Source organism: Tachysurus vachellii, chromosome 4, assembly GCF_030014155.1.
Source record: "Tachysurus vachellii isolate PV-2020 chromosome 4, HZAU_Pvac_v1, whole genome shotgun sequence".
NCBI lineage: Eukaryota > Metazoa > Chordata > Actinopteri > Siluriformes > Bagridae > Tachysurus > Tachysurus vachellii.
Window position 1 is genome coordinate 26,536,734 of NC_083463.1, and position 23,817 is coordinate 26,560,550.

The 23,817-nt window shown below is 37.8% G+C and overlaps 2 protein-coding genes across 10 annotated transcripts in view; one reads left to right on the forward strand and one right to left on the reverse strand.

Moving 5' to 3' along the window:
• Positions 1-4,814: 4,814 nt before the first annotated feature.
• tmem182b (transmembrane protein 182b) lies at positions 4,815-8,018 on the reverse strand. Its single transcript, XM_060867176.1, has 5 exons — positions 7,768-8,018; positions 6,837-6,960; positions 6,608-6,706; positions 6,271-6,408; positions 4,815-5,077 (listed from the first exon to the last, which is right to left on the reverse strand). The coding sequence occupies exons 1-5, from the start codon at positions 7,924-7,926 to the stop codon at positions 4,815-4,817; spliced, it is 783 nt and encodes a 260-aa protein (XP_060723159.1). The 5' UTR covers positions 7,927-8,018.
• Positions 8,019-15,281: 7,263 nt separating this feature from the next.
• The window catches only part of inpp4ab (inositol polyphosphate-4-phosphatase type I Ab), a 58,258-nt gene continuing 49,722 nt past the window's right edge, over positions 15,282-23,817 (forward strand). For 8 of the 9 annotated variants that reach the window (XM_060868609.1, XM_060868612.1, XM_060868614.1 and 5 more), the window contains exon 1: positions 15,282-15,430. The gene's annotated coding sequence lies outside the window, so the exon portion shown is untranslated. Of the gene's footprint in view, positions 15,435-23,817 lie in introns of all 9 variants that reach the window. The other variant, XM_060868610.1, reaches the window with a different exon arrangement.

Sequence of the window (23,817 nt, forward strand, 5' to 3'; positions counted from 1 at the left end):
CCACAGAATCATGGAAAAAAATTTAATCTGAGAGATATGAGCGAATACGAATATCCGTATTCATTAAAAATCTACCTTAAGACCCGATTCGTTCGGGTGGTTTGACGAGGCCGGGGCTGACAGAGATGTTTAAGATGCTTTAAGCAAATGTGACAGGTTCAGGTAGAAGATTGTAGATTGTAGGAGGTTTGATGGTGGCTGTGATGAGGAGAGTGCAGACACTAGTGCAAGTTGAATGTCTCACAATGAGCTAATCATTAAGAATTTGCCCTTACTAAACAACTCACCCAATTTAATTGAATTGTGTGCTTAATGTATATAATCAAAAGTTATTCTTTTACCTTTATCTATAAGCTACATTTCATTTGGTTGTATCTACAGTAAGTGTTTGACTCACCTCACATATCATCTAGTGTATTTAGTTTTCTTTAGGTCTTTGGTTTTTCCCATTACAGCTTGGGTTTTTCCCCTTACAGCTTATTTGCAGTGGTGTCCAAGTGTAGCCTTCACATAGTCAGTACAGTATAGTCTCATCTAAATATCATTCATGTTGGCTACATTAATTATTATGTAAACTGCAGGATACAAATGTCCGTTCAGTAGATAAAGGTCTTCTTGAAGCTATGTCTTACATGCAAATGCTGTTGTAAGATTCTACATAAAATCTTTAAGAGATTTTCCCTGAGGGATAAAACCGAAGATTCTGTATGTTTGCTAAAAGCAAACCTTTTTGTTATAAAGAATAGAATTGATGAATAGTCTCATCTTGTATCGCAAAGCATTCTTCAGATTGTTGCTCTGGGGGACCGTGAAAAACAAATCAACAAGGACTCATATCCAATGTCATCCAGAAGGGGATGTGTTCCCTTTTGTTTCTGGTTTCTTCATATTTACTTCCTGGTGTAGTCTCAGGGAGCTTTTCCTAGCCACTTTCTACTCTGGCTTGCTCATTAGGGACATATTTAAAAGAATATCCAGATTTCTGTAAATACGTTTTGTGACATTGTCCGTATTTAAAGTACTATATAAATTAACTTAATGGAATATGTAGAAATGAATGACTCTATGCAGGTTTCTTTCTTAAAATCAACAATCATCTGGAGCCCTTTTCTATTCACTTAGTCGAATTACAGTACATGAGAGACAATTTACAGGAGAAACAACATATTTACAAATTTTACACTGAGACACACAAACCACTATCACATGTTCTACTGTTACTTAGGAATATAAACAAACTTATTGCTGCTACTGTGCAATAATTTTTCAGTTTACTGTTCAGTTTGTTTTCTGTAATGTTTATTGCAAATTGTTTATTATATAGTCTATGATCTGTATTAATTGTATTTTTTTTAATTGTTCTGTCTTGTTGTCTTGATTCTAGAGATCTCATCTGTCTGTGATGAGATGAATGCCTATACTTCTCTTGATTATTAGTTGTGCTGTTATAGAAAGTTAATCCACACTTTTAGGTTTGAGTATTCTACAGTGCTATGTATGTGGAGACCTAAGTGAATGAGCATAAATCCACACAGACACATTCAAACATCTAGTGAAAAGCATTCTCAGAAAACTGGAGACTGATCTCCAAGGAAAACCAAGAATAATGCCCAAGGTTTTAGAATGAGAGGTTCATCAAGCACATCAAGGGTGTGATGGTCAGGGGTCCACATAGTTTTAGCCCTGTAATATATACTTGGTAAAAAAAAAATACTAGGATGCCTTGCGCATGCAACTGGAGACTTTTGAACAAAATTCATACATTGAATACAACTGTCAACAACCATTCATCCTTTATTCCTCTCTTCTTATGTACATATGTTGGACTACATCAAAGCATGTAACTAGTTGGAGGTACAAATAGCCTGTCCACCAAAGACAGAAAAAAAATCCTTTTCTATCTTCTGCCACAGTAAATGAATTTATTATAATTGTTTAAAAGTGCTATTGTATTGAAATGCAAAGGAAAATTGTGGTGCCTACTAGATTAAGGCTGGGATTGCTCATTCGGATGTTATTTGTGTTATTTCTATGACTTTGCCCTGATTTGTTGCTCAGTAAGCAGCCCTCACTTTTAATTCTTTCCAGGTTGGGCCAGGCCACATTGCTGCCACTGATGAATTGCATCACTGATGTCCTCATCAGATCTATGCTGCCCAAGTGGTGGCAGATACAATGTTCAGACTCCACTGAGAAATTATGATATTTCATTAGATGTGGCACGCACTGGCAATAGTTAATTTTACTTCTGGCAGACGTTCATCCATCTGTGGGGAAGCTGATTCACACACCTTTAAGCCAATCTTGGGCAACTCTCCTTCAACCAATTTAATGTATGGTGCCACTTTTGATGAGCAAAATTCCTCTCTCTATGTTGGAAATTCTCGGATCTCATGGGCTCCTACCACTGAGGAGATCATGCATGTGAAAGGCAGGTGCTGGTGACAGGATACTTTACAATGGAACAGGTTGCTTATTGCTATTTGGTCAGCAAATACTCTCTGATAACAGTGTCATCTTGTGATACAAACACCAGTTCAGTGATAGCACACACCAACAAGTGTTTTTTTTTCTCTAGCTCAAGACATTCATTCTCTCATGGAATAAAGTGCACTTAAAAAGATATACCCTACAGATTAAATTACCTTGTCTAATCAACATACTTAAAAAAATCAGGGTAGACTGAACTGGTTCCTAAAGTCCCTTTCTTTCCATATTCAAGGTTATAAGATTCATAATTCATACCTTCCAACCACAGGACTGACTTTTTAAGGTTGTGCCTTCCAAGGACAGTCATTCCATTTATATTAAAGTTCTAACCTTCAGCCTCTCGCTGGCACCATGGGTGTTTTTGAGATGTATGCAAACAGCCTTGTCTCCCCTGATAGCCAGGGGCATCAGGATTCCGCTGTACTTGGATGACTGGCTCCTGGGTGCCACTACCAAGGCCAGGTCACTCTTTTTTCCATACTCACACACATCAAAGTGCTTGGTCTTGAAGTGAACTCAGAAAATAACTTCTTGTCACCAGTCTACACAACTTACTGGCATGAAGCTAGATTCACAGATAATATTGCCAGCTCAATACTTTCACCTCAGTGTATCTGAGCCATTATTAAGGTTACCAAATCAGACTTAGCCAAGTCACAGTGTACAGTACTAGTTTCTTTTTAGAATACTTTGGATTGTTGACCATCAGCTGCAGTGGTAGTAGGTTTGTTAAAACTACAATCTTTTTATCAGTCTACATCTGAACTCCAAACACTACAGAGTTTTGTCATTGTTTCAGTGAGATAATAAATGTAGAGATTGTTTCTAGGATGCAAAACTTTTCTAACAAATAAGGGTCCAGTTGGAAGGGGTACCCCATTAAAGAGATGTTATCACAAAGCACATTTCCTTTACTGAAGAAGGAACACAAGGGGATTTCCATTTTTTGTTTGTTTGTTTGTATTTAATTTTTTTCTGACAATGTCAGATATATTTGTCATTAGTGTGGTCTCTCAGATCTGGGAATGGAAGTGGATCTTCACTGACACCAGGATATTAGGTTCTGTTGCTGTTCAGAATAACTTGTCTGCTTCCACCCCAAGCCAGGTCAGGTCTTGAGTATGAATTAGCAGCACTCCAAGAAGATTCCATGGAAAGATGAATGTATCACAGCAGCATTTTATACAAATACTGTGTCATATGTTTGGTGCATGGTCTAAGTTCTTGAAGGATATCCAGAGGATTCTTACTGCATCCACGACAACAACTACCCCTCTTCTTTAGAGGTCTCTATACTCGTTTGTCAAGAAAATAATGTGATATATCTTTTAAAATTATGATTATGTGGTTAGTAACAGGGGGGCACGTTGGCTTAGTGTTTAGCACGTTCGCCTCACACCTCCGGGGTTATGGGTTCGAAACCCGCCTCCGCCTTGTGTGTGTGGAGTTTGCATGTTCTCCCCGTGCCTCGGGGGTTTCCTCTGGGTACTCCGGTTTCCTCCCCCAGTCCAAAGACATGCATGGTAGGTTGTTTGGCATCTCTGGACAATTGTCCGAGAGTGTGTGTGTGTGTGTGTCCTGCGATGGGTTGGCACTCCGTCCAGGGTGTATCCTGCCTTGATGCCCGATGACGCCTGAGATAGACACAGGCTCCCCGTGACCCGAGGTAGTTCAGATAAGCGGTAGAAAATGAGTGAGTGAGTGAGAGAGTGGTTAGTAACATATAGTCAGAGGAGAGGCCAGCAAAGTGATTTTGCATGACACTCTGAACAGTGAATGAACCTTATGCTCAGTTCCTGTAAATGAATGCGATATCTGAAAGAAAAACACTAAAAAGTGTCTCTCGTATCAATAAGACAGCGAAAAAAATAAAATTATGTCTTGTATTTGTAGAATCACATGAACTGATTTTATGTATAGTTGTGGCAGATTGGTTTATCTCTATATTCTACCGCATACAACTTTATCAGTTACTGACTCAATCATATTCTTACAGGATACCCAAACTAATGAAAATTGCTTGTTTTATGGAGTTATAGTGCAAAAAAAATAGCAGCCTGAGAACTTTTGTTGCATTACTAAAGCTATACTGCACCCTGGTGGTAGGTTGTCATAACCAAAATAGGCTCTTTATGTCTAAACAACATTGGAAAACATTTCCCCAGTTCTAATCAGTTGTCCAGTCTACTCGAGTTGTTTTCTGATTATTTCTTTAATGAAAGCTCCCTGCAGTGTGAGAATCAGAAAGTGAAAATTAGTAGAAAAGTAAAACTGCCCTTGCCATCCAATAAATAACTTTATTTCTATTCCAGCATTCTTGCTTCTCATTCCTTCTGTACAGTTAGGAGTTTGTTTGCTGTATTTGCTGACACTGTTGCTGAGGCAGTCTGTGTGAGCAGAAGGAAGATGCCGCAGACAATACTGAAGAAGGATGCAGGGGGTGCCAACATGAAGGACGGCCCATAGTACAGGTTGAGGTGCAGGTTCGGGCAGACGAAGGACCTGCGCTGGAGGATGTAATGCTCCAGAGAGCCTGAGATCTGTACCCATACTGTAAATGTCACCACCACGACCAAAAGCAAGAATCCTAAAGACATGGATACAATTTATAGATCATATCATGAGGTTTATGGAATTGATAACAGAGAAAGATGATTAAAGTCAAACTGAAATGATAAGCGTAACACACATTACAGGTAATTACAGGTATGTGCTGACTTTCACAAATAAATTTTGGTATTTTCTGACTTTCACATCGTAGTAATACTTTACACTTTTTTAATTTTTTTTAGAGATATCCTGGAATTATAAAAATTCAATTAGATAATGATCAGATATTGGTCATTGATATTGACAGCTAGTATTTGATTGGCACATTTGTTCTGTTAACCATCTCACCACATCCTTGTCTTAAGGTTGTCATTAAGGTCCATCCTTAATGTTGCAGGTTTTGTCAAATTTGGCTTAAACAAGCTAATTTAGAAGATAAGATGAAAAAGACATTGTACACCGATCAGCCATAAGATTGAAACTAATGTTAAGACTAATATTGTATACATCCCACTTGGTACCACCTAAAAAAGCTCTGACTCAGACATTATCAGCAGATCCTTCGAATGTTGTAAGATGCGAGGTGGTGCAATCCAGTCTCACAGAAAAAAAAAAACATTTCTGTGGGATTGGCCTTGTCCACTCATTACCCTGTCATCGATTCACCAGTTGTCTTTCCTTGAGCCAGTTTGTAAGGTATTAACCACTCTATACCAGGAACACCCCAAAAGATCTGCAGTTTTGGAAAAGGTCTGATCCAGTCGTCTCTTCATCACAATTTGGAACCTTTTCGAAGTGGCTCATATCTGAACCTTTTCGCAGCGGCTCAGATCCTTACGCTTGCCCATTTTTCTTGCTTCTTATACATCAACTTTGAGAACTAATTGTGCTGCCTTATAAATCCCACCCCATGACAAATGCCACTGTAACAAGATAATTAATGTTATTAACTTCACCTGTCAGAGGTTTTTAATGTTTAATGGCTGATGGGTGTAAATGCCCCAATATCAATATTGTGAATGATGAATGCTATGTGATATTAAACAACTAATTGTCAGCACATGAAGAATACAAACAAATCTGAAATTAGAACTGTACAGAAAACCGTATTTGCAATCCTGCATACAAAGGAAGGAAGGAAACAGAGATGATGGAGAAATGATTGCAAAACAGCAGGCATCCTAAAGGAAGAAGAAAACAGAATGTATTATTAGCCAGGAGTGTATTTACCACCAGTTATGAAAAGAGCACCTCCAGCTTCATAAAGGCGGCGGTTTGCTGTTGGGATGCCGCAGATGGTCACAAACACACCGATTATAACCACTGTGAATGCCAGGATGGACATAATGCACCAAAAAGTCCTATGCACTGGAAAAAGATAGACCATATAAATGTAAATTTTGGGTGAATATTCATCCAAGCAAAGTGCTCCAGAGGCTAAATTTCTAATATATTACTGAAATCAAGTATTTTCCTGGATTTTGATATGACAACAATGGTTTTGAATGGAATTTTTTTGCTTTGTCTCATGTGCAGCTTTATATAAACATTTGAATGAAATTCTCACATGTAGTTGTATCTGCATTTAAAGTGCTTCTTCTTTTCTCAGGTAGAGGATCATCAGAGAGGTAAGCAGGCATGCAAATCTTCTCTGCTGGTTGGTTGGCTGTTAGAAAAGGTATATAGAATAAAAATGAATAATTTGCTCATCAATAACACATTTCATGCATATTCCAACATACAGCAAGGCAACGTCTAAGATCGTTGCATTGGTACGTCAGGTTCAGGTCACCTACTGATCCAAAAATCCAGTATGCTCTCCTCCACTCTGTCTGTTTTATAGAAGCATCTCCAAAAAATGCCTTCATGGTAGGACAGTACTGCGCTTTTAGCATCATTCGGGTCTTCCTTTAGGCCATCCTTCACATTTTAAACAGAAAACAGTAATCTGTACAAAAATTCTGCATATCACTTCGGCTAAAATTAAGCACAAAATTGACTACACAATGTGTTACAGTAAGTACACAACTAGACTGGATTGAGAGTTTAATCTCACACAGTAGTGCAGAGTCTTGAAGTCTGCCAATTAATTTCTGCCACTTGGTATCAATAGAGACTCAGTAAAGAGGCAACAAACCTGCACCCATACCAGCCTTTTCCAGATAAGCTTAGACACACCTGAACTGTTACATCCCCGATATACCAGCACCACTGAATTCAAGTTATTGAAATCTCTAAAACGATTAGCACAAAGAAAATGATAAGCAATATAAACTGTATACCTACAAGGTGCTTTAGGAAGGTAAGTGTGTCCAATAAATTGACAGGTAAGTGAACCAGAATGTATATTTAACTCAAAACCACAAACACTTCAATTTAATTAGAAAAGTAGCCCAAAGAAACTGTGACATCTTTGTGAGAACATAAACCCGAGGGTGGTGCAACAGACTTTTATAGACATACATGTGGGGTATCTGCTGAATTTCCACCACTCTTAACCTACTTGAAATCTACTATTAGTAATAATGTTTGAAGTTCTGCAGTGATGTAAAGGAGGCTAGTTCATCTGTAGTCTAATAACAGCAACAGATACACACGCACACACACACAGCTGTTCCAGGATCTGTCCACTTACTAATTCCCAAGTTTATAGCTAAATATTGTTCAGATTATTTTACTGATATAGTGTTTTTCCTATAAAATACTATAAAGAAACTTTGTTCTTACCCTTCCAATGACTCTTCTGTGTTTTCCTGTGTTTTTGTCTTGTGGATCACATGACTCTAAGGATAAAAGCCAGTAGTCTGTACCAAGAGTAAGCAGAAAAAACAAGAAGCCCAGAGCGCCGCAGAATCCAGCCATAAACTGAAACACAGCTACCTGCATAACGAAAGATCTCACACTTACTATAGCTAGATTTCTGTCTGCCTTCCACCATGTGTTTGTCTGTCTCTCATGGCTAAGGAGTGCACTGGCAACTTGTGATACAGTTTCAGTTGTAACTCACCTATTTTTGGTACACAGTCACAAAAGCCACCAGAGTTTAAAACTGAACTGAGTTGCATTCCTCATGATGGGGCTAAATAAGGATCCCGGGTGCTGGAGATGAGGTAATGGCAATCATTTTAGAATCTGCCACAGAGCGTTGCCACCTTACACTATTATTAATAGTTATTTTCAGTTATAAGTCCTAAGTTAACATTTACGTCAGAAGACTTTTTGTGACATAATAATTCAGTAATTCAAAATTTAACTTTGTTAAAGCACAACCCTGTTAAAATTGCAGGGCTTTGTGATAAAAAAACAAAGAATCAAAGTAAGATCTGCCTAAAGGTAACACTTTAAATAAATTATCATGCAGTGAATGCATGAATAATTAATAATATATATGAACTAATGATGAGTTAAGGTGTGTACTAACATGAGACATGAATTCATGTGTGAAAAACAACCACCATCAGTACGTTAGTACGTGTGTGTTAGTGGTATAAATTAACATGTTGGGGCTGAATTAAATCAAACATGCTCAAAAAAAAGAATATGAAATAAATTAGCATATTTTAAAATTGCTCACCCTTGTGTGTAAAGGAGCAGAGCCTGAGCTCAAGCCACCCGGAGCACGTACTGTACTGGTACTACAGTGGGATTTGAAGAGAAATGGATGGAGAATAATGCAAAATGTGTTGAGATGAAATTATTGATGTTTATTATTTGTGTCTTTCTGCGTTTGATAAAGAGGATCATCTAAATTATGAAAAGTAATTCAGTGCCATCCAATGCTATTTGAGTATGCAGCTGCATATTGCAAATTATATAAACAAATACAAAATAATATTTATTCAATTACTTTGATGTTAATTATTTTTTATTGAGAATGTTTGATTAAGTTTAGCTCTGTGTTAATTAATACATTAACTAAAAAATTTAAACATTTACACTTGCAGCATTTAGCAGACGCCCTTATCCAGAGCGACTTACAGTACATTACAGAGCGACTAATATGTACATGTCATAAGACTTGTGTCATTATAACACACCTGTCATCATCGAAGTGATTCTGATTAATCCCAAACAAAGATGTTTTTGTAGGATTATATTGTATTTTTTTCCTACTTCCAAAGAGCCATGGTCTGCAAAGAGCTTACAAAGATCACTACATCTTACAAAGGAGCTTCACTACATCGTAGTGAAAGTTATTGCTCTGAAGAGGGGTACAAGAGAATATTAATGCACATTGTCATAAAAGCAGCTTTACAGAAGTATGGAAACAGAAGAGATGGGGAAAAAGAAATAAATACATGTAATAATAATAATAAGAAGAAAAAATAAGAATAAAAATAAATAAATGAATACATACAATAATAGTTTAAAATTAATTTAAAAATATTTATTTAAATTTTAAAAAACTAAAAATCTATCCCTATCCCTGATGAGTAAGCCGTAGGCAATGGCGGCAAGGAAAAACTCCCTGAGATGACATGAGGAAGAAACTTTGAGAGGAACCAGACTCAGAAGGGAACCTATCCTCATTTGGGTGACACTGGACAGTAAATAATGTAAATGTAAATAGTGTTCTTTCTACAATAGTTAATAATAAGGCAACCGAGAGGAACTCATGGGTCAGCGCAAACCCTGAGTTCACCATGGACCCAACACTTATTCCTTCCTGTCAAAGTCTTCAAATGATTGCTGATAAAGACCAGACCATACAAATAACTGACACAACATTGGTTCAAAGAAGGCCTGAAAGTCTCCGGGCAGCTCCATCCACAACAATCCCATGAGTCACTGGCTGACCATTCAGATAAATTCCCAGCAGTGTGCACACAAAGTGACGGGACTCCAACCAGGGGTAGAACATCAGGTCTGACAAAGTAGCTCTGTGAGAAGAGACAAGGGGGGGGTAGGTTAAGTTATTAGGTAAATATTTTATATTTATATTTTATAATCAATCCAAAACTTTACTGGGAGCCAATGCAATGAAGATAAGATATATAAGATTAGGGTGATATGTGATATCTTCTAGTTCTAGTTAGGACTCTAGCTGCTGCGTTCTGGACTAACTGAAGCTTGTTTATGCTCCTACTGGAACATCTAGACAGTAAAACATTACAATAATCCAACCTAGAGGTAACAAATGCATGAACTAGTGTTTCTGCATCATGTAATGACATCATATTTCTTATCTTAGCAATATTTCTGAGATGAAAGAAGGCTACCCTTGTGGTATTATTTATGTGAGCTTTAAATTAGAGACTGGTATCAATAATCACACCAAGGTCTTTTACTGCTGCGCATGATGTAATAAAATGACCATCCAGAGTAACTCTGTTATCAGAAAGCTTACTTCTGGCTGCCTGTGGTCTTAAGAAAGGCACTTCTGTCTTGTCAGAGTTAAACAGGTGGAAGTTAGTCAGCATCCACTGTCTAATGTCCTTCACACAATCTTCAATCTTATTAAGCTGGTGACTCACATCTGACTTAGCTGAAACATATAGCTGGGTGTCATCAGCATAACAGTGGAAGCTAATACCATGTTTACAAATAATTGCACTAAGGGGTAGTATACAGTATGAGAAAGGGTGAAAAGCAATGGGCCTAAAACAGAACCTTGTAGAACACCAAACATTACCTTAGTTTGTTTAGAGTAGTCAAGATTTAGATCTATGAACCTATAGTGATCTGTCAAATTATGACATAAGCCTAGAGGGTTGTCCCTTAAACACCAACAACAATGTTCTAGCCTATCAAGTAAAATAGTATGGTCAATGGTATCAAAAGCTGCACTAAGATCAAGCAATACCAGCAAAGAAACACGAGCCTGATGAGAAGCCAGTAACAGGTTATTTAGAACTTTCTCTGTGCTATGATGAGGCCTAAATCCTGACTGATACACTCTCACTCATTTTCTACCGCTTATCCGAACTACCTCGGGTCACGGGAATCTCAGGCATCATCGGGCATCAAGGCAGGATACACCCTGGACGGAGTGCCAACCCATCGCAGGGCACACACACACACACACACTCTCATTCACTCACGCAATCTGACTGATACATTTCATGAATATTATTCCTATGTAGGTATGAGCATAATTGCTGAGCTCCAACCTTTTCTGGGATCTTGGAGATAAAGGGGAGGTTTGTTAGTCTCCTACAGTTGGACAGCTGGCTTGGGTCGAGGTCAGGTTTTTTAATCAAAGGTTTGATAACCACTAGCTTAAAAATATACCTACCCAGTAAGTACCTTTCTAAGAAGAGTAGAGAATTCATTAGTGCTGTAATACAAATGAAAATAGTTTAACACATTTCTGTTATAATACTAACATTCAGTTAGAGATACTGACGTCTGCAGAGCTTTGTCAAAAATTCTGCTTTCAAGACTCTGACAGATGGCATGCAAACCTACCCCTATGTTATTCTGCAGGGTGCCCAACACAGTCCCCATATTCAAAGGATGTAGCATGATGCCATGATCTTGCCTATGATGAGCAGACATGAAACAGTTTGTCAGATGGCACATGTGAATACCCTCTGAATATGCTGGATGAGGAATTATCCAAAAACAAAAAACGGTTCAAGTTACTGTTTGTGTGGCATTTTGTATGTTCCCCCATTTTGTATGTTTGTTTGTGTGTGTGTGTGTTGTATGTTCCCATCGTTTGTGTGTGCGTGTGTGTGTGTGTGAACATAGACTCTCGATATTCCTGATCAGATCACAAGAGGTTACTAAAGGTAAAAGAATGAACAAATATATATATATATATATATATATATATATATATATATATATATATATATATATATATATATATATATAAAATTTATAATAAAAATTGTTTTAGCATGTATTGCAAAATTGTTGCTCATCAATCTATGTTGCACAGAAAAGAAAGTTGCATCAGATCTTAATGTTGATGGTGATCACAGTGATACTGTACTGAAGATTAACAATGATATGAAACATCTCTGACTGTTCGTGAGTTTACTGGCCTCTGAAAGAAAGCTCTTCATTTGTCGAATTGTTTTAACACTCTGTGATTTTAAAGCCTATGTTATGGTATGTTCAGTATGTGAAGTGTCAACTATATGTAATCCAGAGTCAACAGAACAGCCACCACTATTCATTCATTCATTTTCTACCACTTATCCGAACTACCTCGGGTCACGGGGAGCCTGTGCCTATCTCAGGCGTCAACCCATCGCAGGGCACACACACACTCTCATTCACTCATGCAATCACACACTACAGACAATTTTCCAGAGATGCCTACAATGCATGTCTTTGGACCGGGGGTGGAAACCAGAGTACCCGGAGGAAACCCCCGAGGCACGGGGAGAACATGCAAACTCCACACACACAAGGCGGAGGTGGGAATCGAACTCACAACCCTGGAGGTGTGAGGCGAACGTGCTAACCACTAAGCCATCGTGCCCCCCCCAGCCACCACTAAACAAAGTGAATTGTAAAAATGATTTGAAACAAATATTCAGTAATTATTCAGATTTTAAATAATTCAAATCATAATAGCATGCATAAGATTCTTACATTAAAAAGATTTTTAATTTTTAAGTGATTTTGTAATACATTGTTTAATACACACTTTTAATTCTATGAGAATCTACTAATTATTTATTGTTATCTAAGAACAATGATTATAATAATATATGATGATGGATATGCTTCAGATTTCTCCCATCATCCATTTACTGTAAATTTGATTTCAGAATATTTCAGAAAATTAAACACTTTACAGCGAATGATCACAAGGGGGCAGCAGAGTTCTCACTAAAACAGATTCTGTTCAGGAAGTTCATAAGGTCGTTTATGTCATACAATATAAAGAATTGTTCATCAGCATTTGTAGACGTAAAACAGAGTTATTATTGTTATTATTATTTCATTTAATCTAAGAAACGTTATGCTGTAGTGATGTGGCAGCAGTGTGGATAAAACTTTTTAGGGGGAAAAAAGTTACTATGAATGTTCCAAAAGTCACTAGAAGTCATCAGGTTAGATTATATACTACTTATTAGTATATTCATTATATCTTCATGATTGTTGCATATTTGAATGTACTATGTGATGAAGGGTGATTTTCTAAAGATGAATAGACTAGACTAGAATATAATAAAGGTTAAATAAAATATAATAGATAATAGATAACTTCATTCATTCATTCATTCATTCATCTTCTACCGCTTATCCGAACTACCTTGGGTCACGGGGAGCCTGTGCCTATCTCAGGCGTCATTGGGCATCAAGGCAGGATACACCCTGGACAGAGTGCCAACCCATCGCAGGGCACACACACTCTCATTCACTCACGCAATCACACACTAGGGACAATTTTCCAGAGATGCCAATCAACCTACCATGCATGTCTTTGGACCGGGGGAGGAAACCGGAGTACCCGGAGGAAACCCCCGAGGCATGGGGAGAACATGCAAACTCCACACGCACAAGGTGGAGGCGGGAATCAAACCCCGACCCTGGAGGTGTGAGGCGAACGTGCTAACCACTAAGCCACCGTGCCCCCAATAGATAACTTAAAAATATAAAAATATTATAGAGAACTTGTCAGTGTCTGTAACTGTTATGAATTAACTGCATGCAAATGCTGCTCAGTGAGGCTTTACACACTGGTGTGGAGTCGGGCAAACCTGCCAGCCCAACGAGTGTAACCATAAACTGTGATATGAGCTGTGCTGAGTGCAGAAAAATGACTAATGTGATTTTGGATAAAGGCTAGTAGGTTAAGCCAAACTAGACTTGACTAAACTAGAATATACTTGAGTACGATAAAATAGAAAATAATAGCATCCCATTACAAATATGCATGGGCTTATGTAATGTGGACTTTCCCCTATTTACAGCCTTTACAGCCTCCTCTCTTCCAAGGCTAATTAAATGCTAACAAACAATCAGTATCTCACTGAGCAAACTTAACAGCAACCACTACACATACTGAAATGTAAATATAAAATAAAACAAATATTCAGTGAAATAATGCATCCATAATATCGATAAAACATTTAAACATTATATTCATTTTACAGAACATATTTTATCATTCTACGAGGTTTAATCTAATATGTATTGTTATGTAGTGACAATGACTATAATAATCACTGCCATAAAAGTGATTCTTCACTGGAACAAAGAAGTCCTGATTTGTTCATCAGACTGTCAGATAGTGAAGCGTGGTTTATAACTCCAGAGAATGTCATTTTACCACTCCTGTAGAGTCCAGTGGCTGTGGCTTTTATACCATTCCAGCCAAGGCTTGTCATTGTGCATAGTGATCTCAGGCTGGTGTGCTATTTCATAAAGGTCTCGATGCACAGTTGCTTCCAGATTCAGGTTGACACTCTGTAGTGAGTGATGCAACAAAGGATAGGTGATTTTTATGTGCTACAGACTTCAGCACTTGGCGGCCTTACACTGTGAGATTGCGTTGTCTACTGCCTCTTGGCTGAGCTGTTGTTGCTGCTAGACACTTTCATTGCACAATAATAGCACTTATATTTGACGAGAGCAAATAAAGCAGGGCAGAAATTTGATGCACCGACACATGGAATCCTATTTAAGGTGGCATCCTATGATAGAGTCACGTTTAAATTCACCAGGCGCTTCAGTATGATCAGCATGTGCTTGAGTTTATGTACCTGATAGCAATGGGTGTTGCCGAAACACATAAATCCCTATAATGAAGGGTATCTACAAACTCTTAGTCATATAATGTAGGTATTTAAGTAAAAAGGTAGACAAATCTGGACAAAATGATCCAGTGGTGGTAAGCAGTTAGGAAAGAAACTTGAAGAAATATACTTACAAGTGATTGTGATTTTTTTTTTTTTTTTTTTTTTTTTTGGTGGCTGCAGTGAGCAGATGCATTAAAAAAAATATTAGTTTTATTCCCTTTAAAAAATATACATAATTAAAAATAACATTTTAATAAAAAACAGACTCATGTAAACAATGAGGGAAAAAATAAAATAAAAAAGATACGCTGATATAAATTAACATAATATAGTAAGAAATAAATAGAATGATTATTTGTTGTTAGTTCTAAATCAATATGAATAGTTTAGATTTTATAATAAACATGAATCGATATTTTAAAAGTATTGTTTTTTTTTTTTTAAATAAAATATATATATATATACCAACGCTTTGGCTCTAGGAGGCACGCGTGTAGTTGCAGACAAGCACGTGCGTAGGGGGCGGGTCCAGCCTGTGTATACGTCACTCGGAAGGGAGGAGCGAGATTATGCTGCGGCGCAGGCGGCAGAGTCGTTTATACGGTGGAACATGTTTTCAAGGAAATAAACGGAGTGGAACCCATTTTGGATTCAGACATGGACTGATCATATGTCTGCGTTCACTTGTGAGTATGTGTCATTTGCTATGTGTTTGTTAAAGGTCGGGTTGGGAACGCCCTCTGCGTCACATTTTAGGTTCAGTGGTTGTAATACAGGGAGACCTACACACACACACACACACACACACACACACACACAGAGGCTAAACTTAGTAAACAAGTAAACATTCAGGGATATCAGGTGATGCTTGGTTTGATTCTGTTGAGTTCTCGTGTAAGTGATGAAATAAAACTCTACAGGACTTTGTGCATTTATCAAATGGGCCATTAAACATGAAGCAGGTTGTGTTTATGTTTGTAGCATGTGGAGATAAACAGATAACAAAGCGGTAGGTAAGAAAGCATAAAAAATGGATTCATAGTCATAGGTCCAGGATTAATTTATACAAAAAATTGGTACAGAAATGCAGATTGTCATGAAAAATGATACAGTAGCACTATTTATTTATTTATGGGGAATTTAAGCACATATTCTTATTAGAAGAAATGACTCATCATACAGCTGAAGAAACAGGATCACATGGGCCACCAGAGGTCAGTTTATACCACACAAGATAATGAAAAACAGTCTGAAAACAGACTGAAGTGTGATACATGCAACATGGTTGCTAAGGCTCCTGCTTTTAGATCTAATTAAAGTTGGATCCAGGAACTTCCACTGCTCCATGAAGCATTACCAAGGATGTACAGTATTATAGTGGACATTTAAAAACAACATGTATTGACCAAAGTCCTGAGCAATGAATCAAGCCATTCCAAGATAAAAAAAAAAATCATTGAAAGACAAACATACATGTTAAAAGCTGTAACACCAACTGAAGACTACAGAATTAAAAATACCCAAACTCTCAGAATAAATATGTTTGTGGTCTCGGATTTGTCAAGATGTCTTCATAAAAAAAGGAAGTAAGAGTTTCCACAATCTCAGAAATCTCTGGTTATGTCTAAAACTTATTTGGAAGAAAGAAAAAAAAAACAGTGGGTTAGAAGATCTTCTCTTGAGATCCTACTATAGCTTTAGAGAAAGAAGAGCACAGAAGAGATCGGAGATTTAAATCCTTTTCACTGAACATTTAAATAACGTGTTTAATCTTTGACTAGTTGGATTATGTTAATTCCGAATTAAAACGCACTGATGCACTTTTTCCGTGCTTGGTTGATTTAATACTAATATCTGACCTAAGGGTAATTCAGTGCTGGCATCTGTTTACCAACCAAGATAAATATGCTCAAGCTTCTTATCACAGGCATTATGGCAGTGTGCTTTAAAACCATTTCTCTTCTCTGCTCGTGTACTTTACTCAACATCTGTGATGCTTCAGTCCACATTTCATGGCATGAAATGAGTCAATACATCAGATGGGTAAATATCACGTCCAATCTCAAATTGGTCCAGTGTTTCATGGTGGTATCAGGATATAGCTGAATAATAGATTGAAGTTTACTGAAGGCTGGCAGGATGTTGCATAAACTCCAGCTGAGAAATCTAGTTTGAGAAATGTGGTGTGCTTCCTCTCACTACACAGGGGAAACTGGCCTGGTAAAGCTGCTCAGTGACAAATGTTGGACTTCAATAAATGCCAAAATAATGCTTAGGAAATGTGCTGCTTTGCTTATGCATAAGAATGCATAAGCAAAGCATATCTTAAGTACATAAAATGGTATTTACAAGTACTTCATAGATTTTTTTTTTTTTGAGTTAGATTTTTACACAGACCTTATAAAGAAGAAATGACTGCAGAAACACCATCAGAAGCAGTACACACAGTCATCTGACCTCTCTGTAAAATGGTTTGATACAAAGCATTAATCACCTCTGCTGTCTCCTAGCACACTACTTTCTCATCCTGACTGCAATCTTTAGGTTTTCCTTTCTTTTTTCTTTCCATTTTTCCATTCTTTCTTTTTTTTTCCTTCCATCCTCCCTCCATACACATACATATATACATATATGTAGATACGTAAACACATATATGTATACCTTCTTAAAGTTTATCACTGACACTAGCTTAGTAAATGTGTTATTTATTTAGTGAACAAAACATAGAGGTCCTTATGAAACACGAATAATAGTAGTAGTAGTAGTAGTAGTAGTGGTAGTAGTAGTAGTAGTAGTTTAGCAAAATGATCATACTTTGAGGGTAAGATTTACTTCTAGGATTAACTCTGCTCAGAGAACTTTATTATAGAATGTTTACTCACAACATTTAACTTTTTTTTTCCTTCTTGTGTTAAGTATTACTTCTGAAACCCAAACCATGTGCCGGTTTCACACACCAGGTCTGGTATCAGGAGTAGATGAGAATATAAACATGTTAACCGTAGCAGCTCACATTGTTAAACATGAACCATCATGGCTTTTGTATCAGATCCTCTATGTCATTTAGTCTCAATATCACTTTTGTTAATGACAAAAACAACATTTAATGATGATGCGGAAGAAGTGTGCATTTATTCTCTGCTTCACGGTCAACAGACATCTTATCCTGCAGAGACTGTTGTGCTATTCAAAAGGCTTAACGTGAAGTGCTGAGGTAAATCTACTTCAAACGTATGGGTCTTATTTCTAACCATGAACTTAATCACTAACAGTTAAGCAGTGCTGTTTCCATTCAGTCATTTAGCTAGACCTTCACAAAAGCAATAATGCAAAGACAGGAGTGGTTTCATAGTCATAACCCCTGGGGATTCTGGGTGTTTCATCTTATAGTGTTTTTTAAAGAACTCTAATTTGTTTGTCCATCTGATACAGAACCTACTGAATCTCTTTACTGGAAGGAGGACAGTCTTAGTTGAGTTGTTATCAGCATTAAATGCTGTTACCGAGGGTTAATACCTCTGCTGTCAGTGGTTTGGGATAATAAGACCTGATGGGACCGTCCTCTGTTTTCTTGCCAGAAATTCTTCCATACCATTATTTAGTGCCAGATTTGACAGGACATTGGAAGCCTTCCTATTTTCAAGCCAAAACAGAAACTGAGTAAGACAGAGAGGCGTATTTTTATTTTGATTATGTTTATTTAGACCTTTTTATTTAAGTGACAGCGTGTTATTGGGAAGGTTGTATTAGTTAAACACCTGTGAACAGTGAGTAAGATGAACGTGTGGGCACGGAGAGGCTGAGGTGTTTCGGAAAAATGTAAATCGTTTCTCAAATCAGATCAGCCCACATCAGGCACATGTTGGAAATCACACCCTGTTTGCTGGTGGTGTATAATGTTTAAGAAGGTTTGCTGCTTAGTTCAACTATGCTGCGTAGTTCAACTATGGACCTCAGCCATTTGAAATCATTTTCTTTCTCACATACACAGGGTAAGTTTTTAAAAATCGTAGAGGAAAATTGCATATTGAGTATTTTGATAGTGGCAAAAGAATTGAACAGATTTTCACGTATATTCAGGGAGGTTACTGTCTTGTATTAGTGAGCTTGTAATACTACATCATGTTAATTACAAGTGCAAAAATGTAACTACTGGACATTTTAAACTTCTGGACTAGTGGGACAGCAGGAAATAAAAATAAACCAACTTCAGCCCGATAAAATGAAATCATGGTTAATGCTGCGAGAGCTGATGACTTCCAACAATGTAAGCGACAGCGACCACTGGCGACCGGATGTGGGCTACGCTGCCCACAGCTGATGACGATTTGGTGCTGCGACTGTCAATGGTACAGTAAAGAGCACACGCTGCTTCACCTTCATTATTTGAAATTAATTATTATATGCCCTGGTGAATTTTAGATACAAATGGCAAATCACCCACAGAATGTTTAAATTTTAGGGGCAAGTAAACAGATTTTGTTGTCAAGTGGAATTAGTTGTGCCACCCACTGAGAAACCTTATTACTATGGCAACCAGTAGTATGAACACTTATATATGAAATTGTTGTATGTGTGAACGTAGCTTAAGAAATGGTTAAGACACCACACTAATGTTTCTGCCTTGATAAAGCTGTTAAAACTGTGGTTACCAAAACACACTAACGCTAACCCTATGATTGAAAAAAAGTGTTTTGTCTCAAATGGTAGGAAAGTTTCCCCTAGAGCTCAGTCACACAAGTTCTTAGACTGTCAACCAATCTCGGGTTTTCATTGTAGGTTTTCAGTGTATAAACCCCGTGTTGCATAGATGCATGAATTCGATGATACAATGACCTTCTGTGCTGGTCTACAGAGATGATTCATCCTTCACCATATTTTCAACAAGTGGGCGAGTACATGTTAACAGTACATACTTGACCCCTACAGTGGGAGTTTTTCTTTTTTTTTTTTTTACATGGTCGTACTCCACTTGTCCTCTTACAGGGAAGTGCCCTGAAATTCAATCCAAAGTTCTTCTGAAGGATTACCTTTATTTACATTTACAATTATGGCATTTAGCAGACACCCTTATCCAGAGTGATTACAACTGTGCAATTGAGGGTTGCTCAGGGGCCCAGCAGTGGCAGCTTGGTGGACCTGGGGTTCGAACTAGCGAGCGGTCTCTTCCAGGATGACCCCTCCCTTATCCACGGGGCACAATCTCTCACTGAATGTTTTGGATGAGGATGAAAATGATGTCAGTTATAAGATTTAGGGCAGTGGTTAAGGCCTTGGTTTTTTGTTGCGAGGATTGCGGTTCAAGCTCCAGCGCTGCCACTGTTGGGCCCTTGAGCATGGCCCTTAACCATCATTGTTCCAGGGGCACTGTATCATAGCTGCCCCTGCGCTCCATCCCCAACCTCTGCAGTTGAGCTATGTGAAGAAAACAATTCCACTGTGCTGTATGCCCCCAATTATGCCCTCAATTATGCCCCCAATTCCATTTAGTCTTCAGTCACCAGATTTCAACACCAATACACCTATATGGTTATTTGGAGTAATGTGTTAGAGAGCCACAATCGTCAAGCTAACACTTTTTAGGGAATACCCTTTAGAGGAATAGGTTTTATCTCACCAGTAAAGTTCCAATGATTTGTAGAATTGATGCCAAGGCACATTCAAGCTGTTCTGTTTACTGGTGATGGCCCAGAAGATACCTTGTTGTTTTTTCCTTTCTGTGTATTCCAATAAATTCGAGAATATTATAACCTGCATTGCATCTTAAAACAAAAAGCAAGAAATATCTAGTCTAGAGCACCAGAGGTGTTTTGCAAATGCAAATGACTTTGCAAATGAGATATTCCAGCTGAGCCATAGCCTTGCAGCCCATCAAATATGTCTGATATAATATTGTTTTGTATGTTTTATTAAATCTCAGCAAGCTGCTTTTTTTTTTTTTGTTTGTTTTTTTGTTTTTTTTTTTTTTTTTTTTTTTTGTTTGTTTTTAAGACTCTCTCTAGTTATGTACAGTATATGATTTATATATTTTACCTGGAGCTTGCTGTATTATTCAACAGCAGTTAACCTTTTTGGATGAAATCTGAGTCTCAGCTGGGTCATACTCTGTGTATTTAAAATTTTGTTTTATTTTATTTGGCTTCATTTAAAATACTATAGCTTATTTCGTTTAAAAAAAAAAAAAAAAGTGCCTTGAGGTTTATTAAGACATGCATGAATATTTAAGCCATGTAATGGGACTTCTCCATCTCTACTGTCTAGCTGCTTTTGGAGTGTGCCTTTAAAGATGACTGTGCAAAAAATTCTCCACAGCCAGCTTCTGTGGTGTTACATAACGTTCGTCCTGATGCTAACATGGACAGGATCCGCTCTGTAGTCATGTGATTGCATCTTGGAAACAGAGCCTTGTGATTAATGGAGAACTTTCTACCAGAGCTAGCGTAGGCAGGAACGATGTGCTTTTGGGCAGAATATGCGGATACTGATACAAACTTAGAACATGGAGAACTTCCCATTTGGCAGAAATGAGACAGAAAACAGATGTTGTGTTTATATTTGCTTTTAACTAAATGTTGGCAGACATGTGTAGCTGGCATTTAATCAATTTGTGCAAGTATGGGGATAGATAGTGATGCAATGTTTTCAGAAGGTTTTTGTTATAGTTTTTATCAGCTGCAGTGAGACCAGTATACTAAGGATGTACTTTCTTCTTCAGACATCAGCCACAGTGATATCTGACAGTTTTATCAAGACCTTCACACACAATTACAACTATTTACAAGTCATGCGAATCGTGTTTATCTTTACATTTACCAAAATGTATAACATTTATTGTCTAAACTTGATCGGTTTATTTATTCGCCAAACAGTTCTGCAGCACTACAACTCCACCCGAGCCTGTCGTTTAAATACTACTGTTTTATTGATGCTCTGAATCAGGATACAGGTTTACATGAGCTAAAAATTGCAAACAACCAAAACTGAAGTGATTCATTTCAAGCTTGTGTACTTTCTAAGCCTCTGTAAAATTTGAGTGTATGATTTTTAACAGAATTGTTGTGTTAATTGAAAAGGGCTTTTATTCTGATCTTTATCACTGTACATCTTTAAAGATTTCTGCAGTCAGCGTTCAAAGCTCTTGAGCCTTTGTGCTATTTTGTGTATTTGCTCTTTGCAATTTATTAAGAGTTTTCCCCCCAGATTTGTAGATATATGTAAAATACACATCTTGCATCAAGCTCATTTTTAATTTCAGTTGCTGCATTGAGTAGCTTCCTCATACAAGACAGTTTGTGCTAACCGCATCACTGAAGCCATGTCTACAGTCAGCATGGACCACACAAATGCATCCGGAGTCACAAACAATTTGTGTGTCCACTTCCTATATTTACATGCCTGGCCTGACCACACATGTAATATGGGGCTAATAACGAGTCAAAGCTCAGCCAATGCTAATTGGAGGCTGTGGTATGGTCACATCTTTGCCCCTTTTAAAATATGTCTTTCCAGTCTCGAAATAATCCCTCAAGGCATTCATTTATAAAATAATTCAAAGCACTGACTAACCTACTCCTGACAGTTTTGTTATTTCATTCCAATATGAACACGAGAGAGTTTAAAGAAAAGTAAACTTAGAAAGTTTAGCAAAATAGCTGTTTAAGGTATTCAATGTACCATAGCCAGTGCACCTACGTGCACGTTTTTGGGACACTACAGAACCTGGAGAATCCTCTGAGGCTTAAAACCAGGGACCCTTGAGATATAAGGCCACAACACTACTCCTATGCCTCTTCAAGATATCTCGCAACCTTCTAACCACAAGTTTCACTTTCTTGCCATGCAATAATAGAAATGGCAGCTACCATTACCAAAGCTTCCTGCCATCCCTTTGTCATATCATATAGATTTTGTTTTGCTGTTCTTTATAATTAAGAAGTCAACTGTGTTTTTTTTATTACCCACAATAGTGTAAGAAATAAATAAATGCTCAGTGCTCAGCCAGCTACTCCTGGTGTAACAGTGCACAGAAGTCGTTTCAAACAAAGCAAGAAACTTCCTGTTATTCTCTGAGGGCGAGAGCTGAAGCGGTGAAGTTGGTCGTTTGCATCCTCCTACCTACTGTTTGACAGGAACTCTTATGACATGCTAGAGTTTTGGTACAAATAAATAAAAACAAGCAAAAAAAAAAAAGTTTACCGGGGTCACTCATCGGTCACTTTGTGTTTCCCGGATTGTCACTTCTCTGAGTCACCAATCGATTAACGAGGCTCCTCGATGGCCGGCTATTATGGGACACGTTAATATTGTAGGCTGCGTTGCACTTTTTGTCAAGCGCACAAAATGGGTTCATCAATACATGGCCAAGAGGCTTTCATCTATAAATTGATTGCAGTGTGACATTTCAGGTGATGGAGCTCATGTTAGATCTCTCTTGTTGATAGGGGTAAGATATTGAACTGTGTGAGTGTGTGTGTTATACTTGCTATGGAGGTATTCTTGCTATGGCTATATGAGGTATACTTGCTATGCCATTTTTTTGGGGGCGAGAGAGAGAGAGAGATCCGAAAGATATGCTGCTGCAAGGAAGATGGCTGATGCTCATTTTCATGTGAAAGGGTTTCCCCTTTTGAGTCCTTCTAAAGAAATTATGCATGCTTTACTTTGAATAACAGGCATTGATGTCGTCTTCATGACACTAACACAAAGGGTGAGGGGTTCGGCGTGCATTTGTGGCATCAGCACATGATCAATGTGTGCCATCTGGAGAGTCTTCATCTTGGAGAAACACAGGAATAACAAAAGAGAGCTGCAGGCTAGACGCTGGGGAAGAGTTCTGGGGAAACTACCGGACCAGGCTGTTAAAGCTAAAGCCACTACTTAGCCACAAGTTGATGTAATGATCTTGCAGCTGATGATGTAATAAGCAGGATATAAAATAGTATATAGAAATGTGTGTTTTTTAATTGCTAGATCAAATGATGTAGAGAAGTCGTCTCCAGGCTTTTTTCCTCTAAGAGCTACTTTGACCAAATTAAAGCATTTATTTACACGGCTTATTGCCCTAAACCAAACC

What these genes read in the sequence shown, in the direction of transcription:
- tmem182b (XM_060867176.1), bottom strand. Translation starts at nt 7,926, where the DNA reads ATGCAGGTAGCTGTGTTTCAGTTTATGGCTGGATTCTGCGGCGCTCTG. An exon ending in AAATGCAGATACAACTACAT is followed by an intron (nt 6,409 to 6,607) that starts GTGAGAATTTCA and finishes ATCTTTTTCCAG; the next exon opens with TGCATAGGACTTTTTGGTGC. An exon ending in TGCTCTTTTCATAACTGGTG is followed by an intron (nt 5,078 to 6,270) that starts GTAAATACACTC and finishes CCATGTCTTTAG; the next exon opens with GATTCTTGCTTTTGGTCGTG.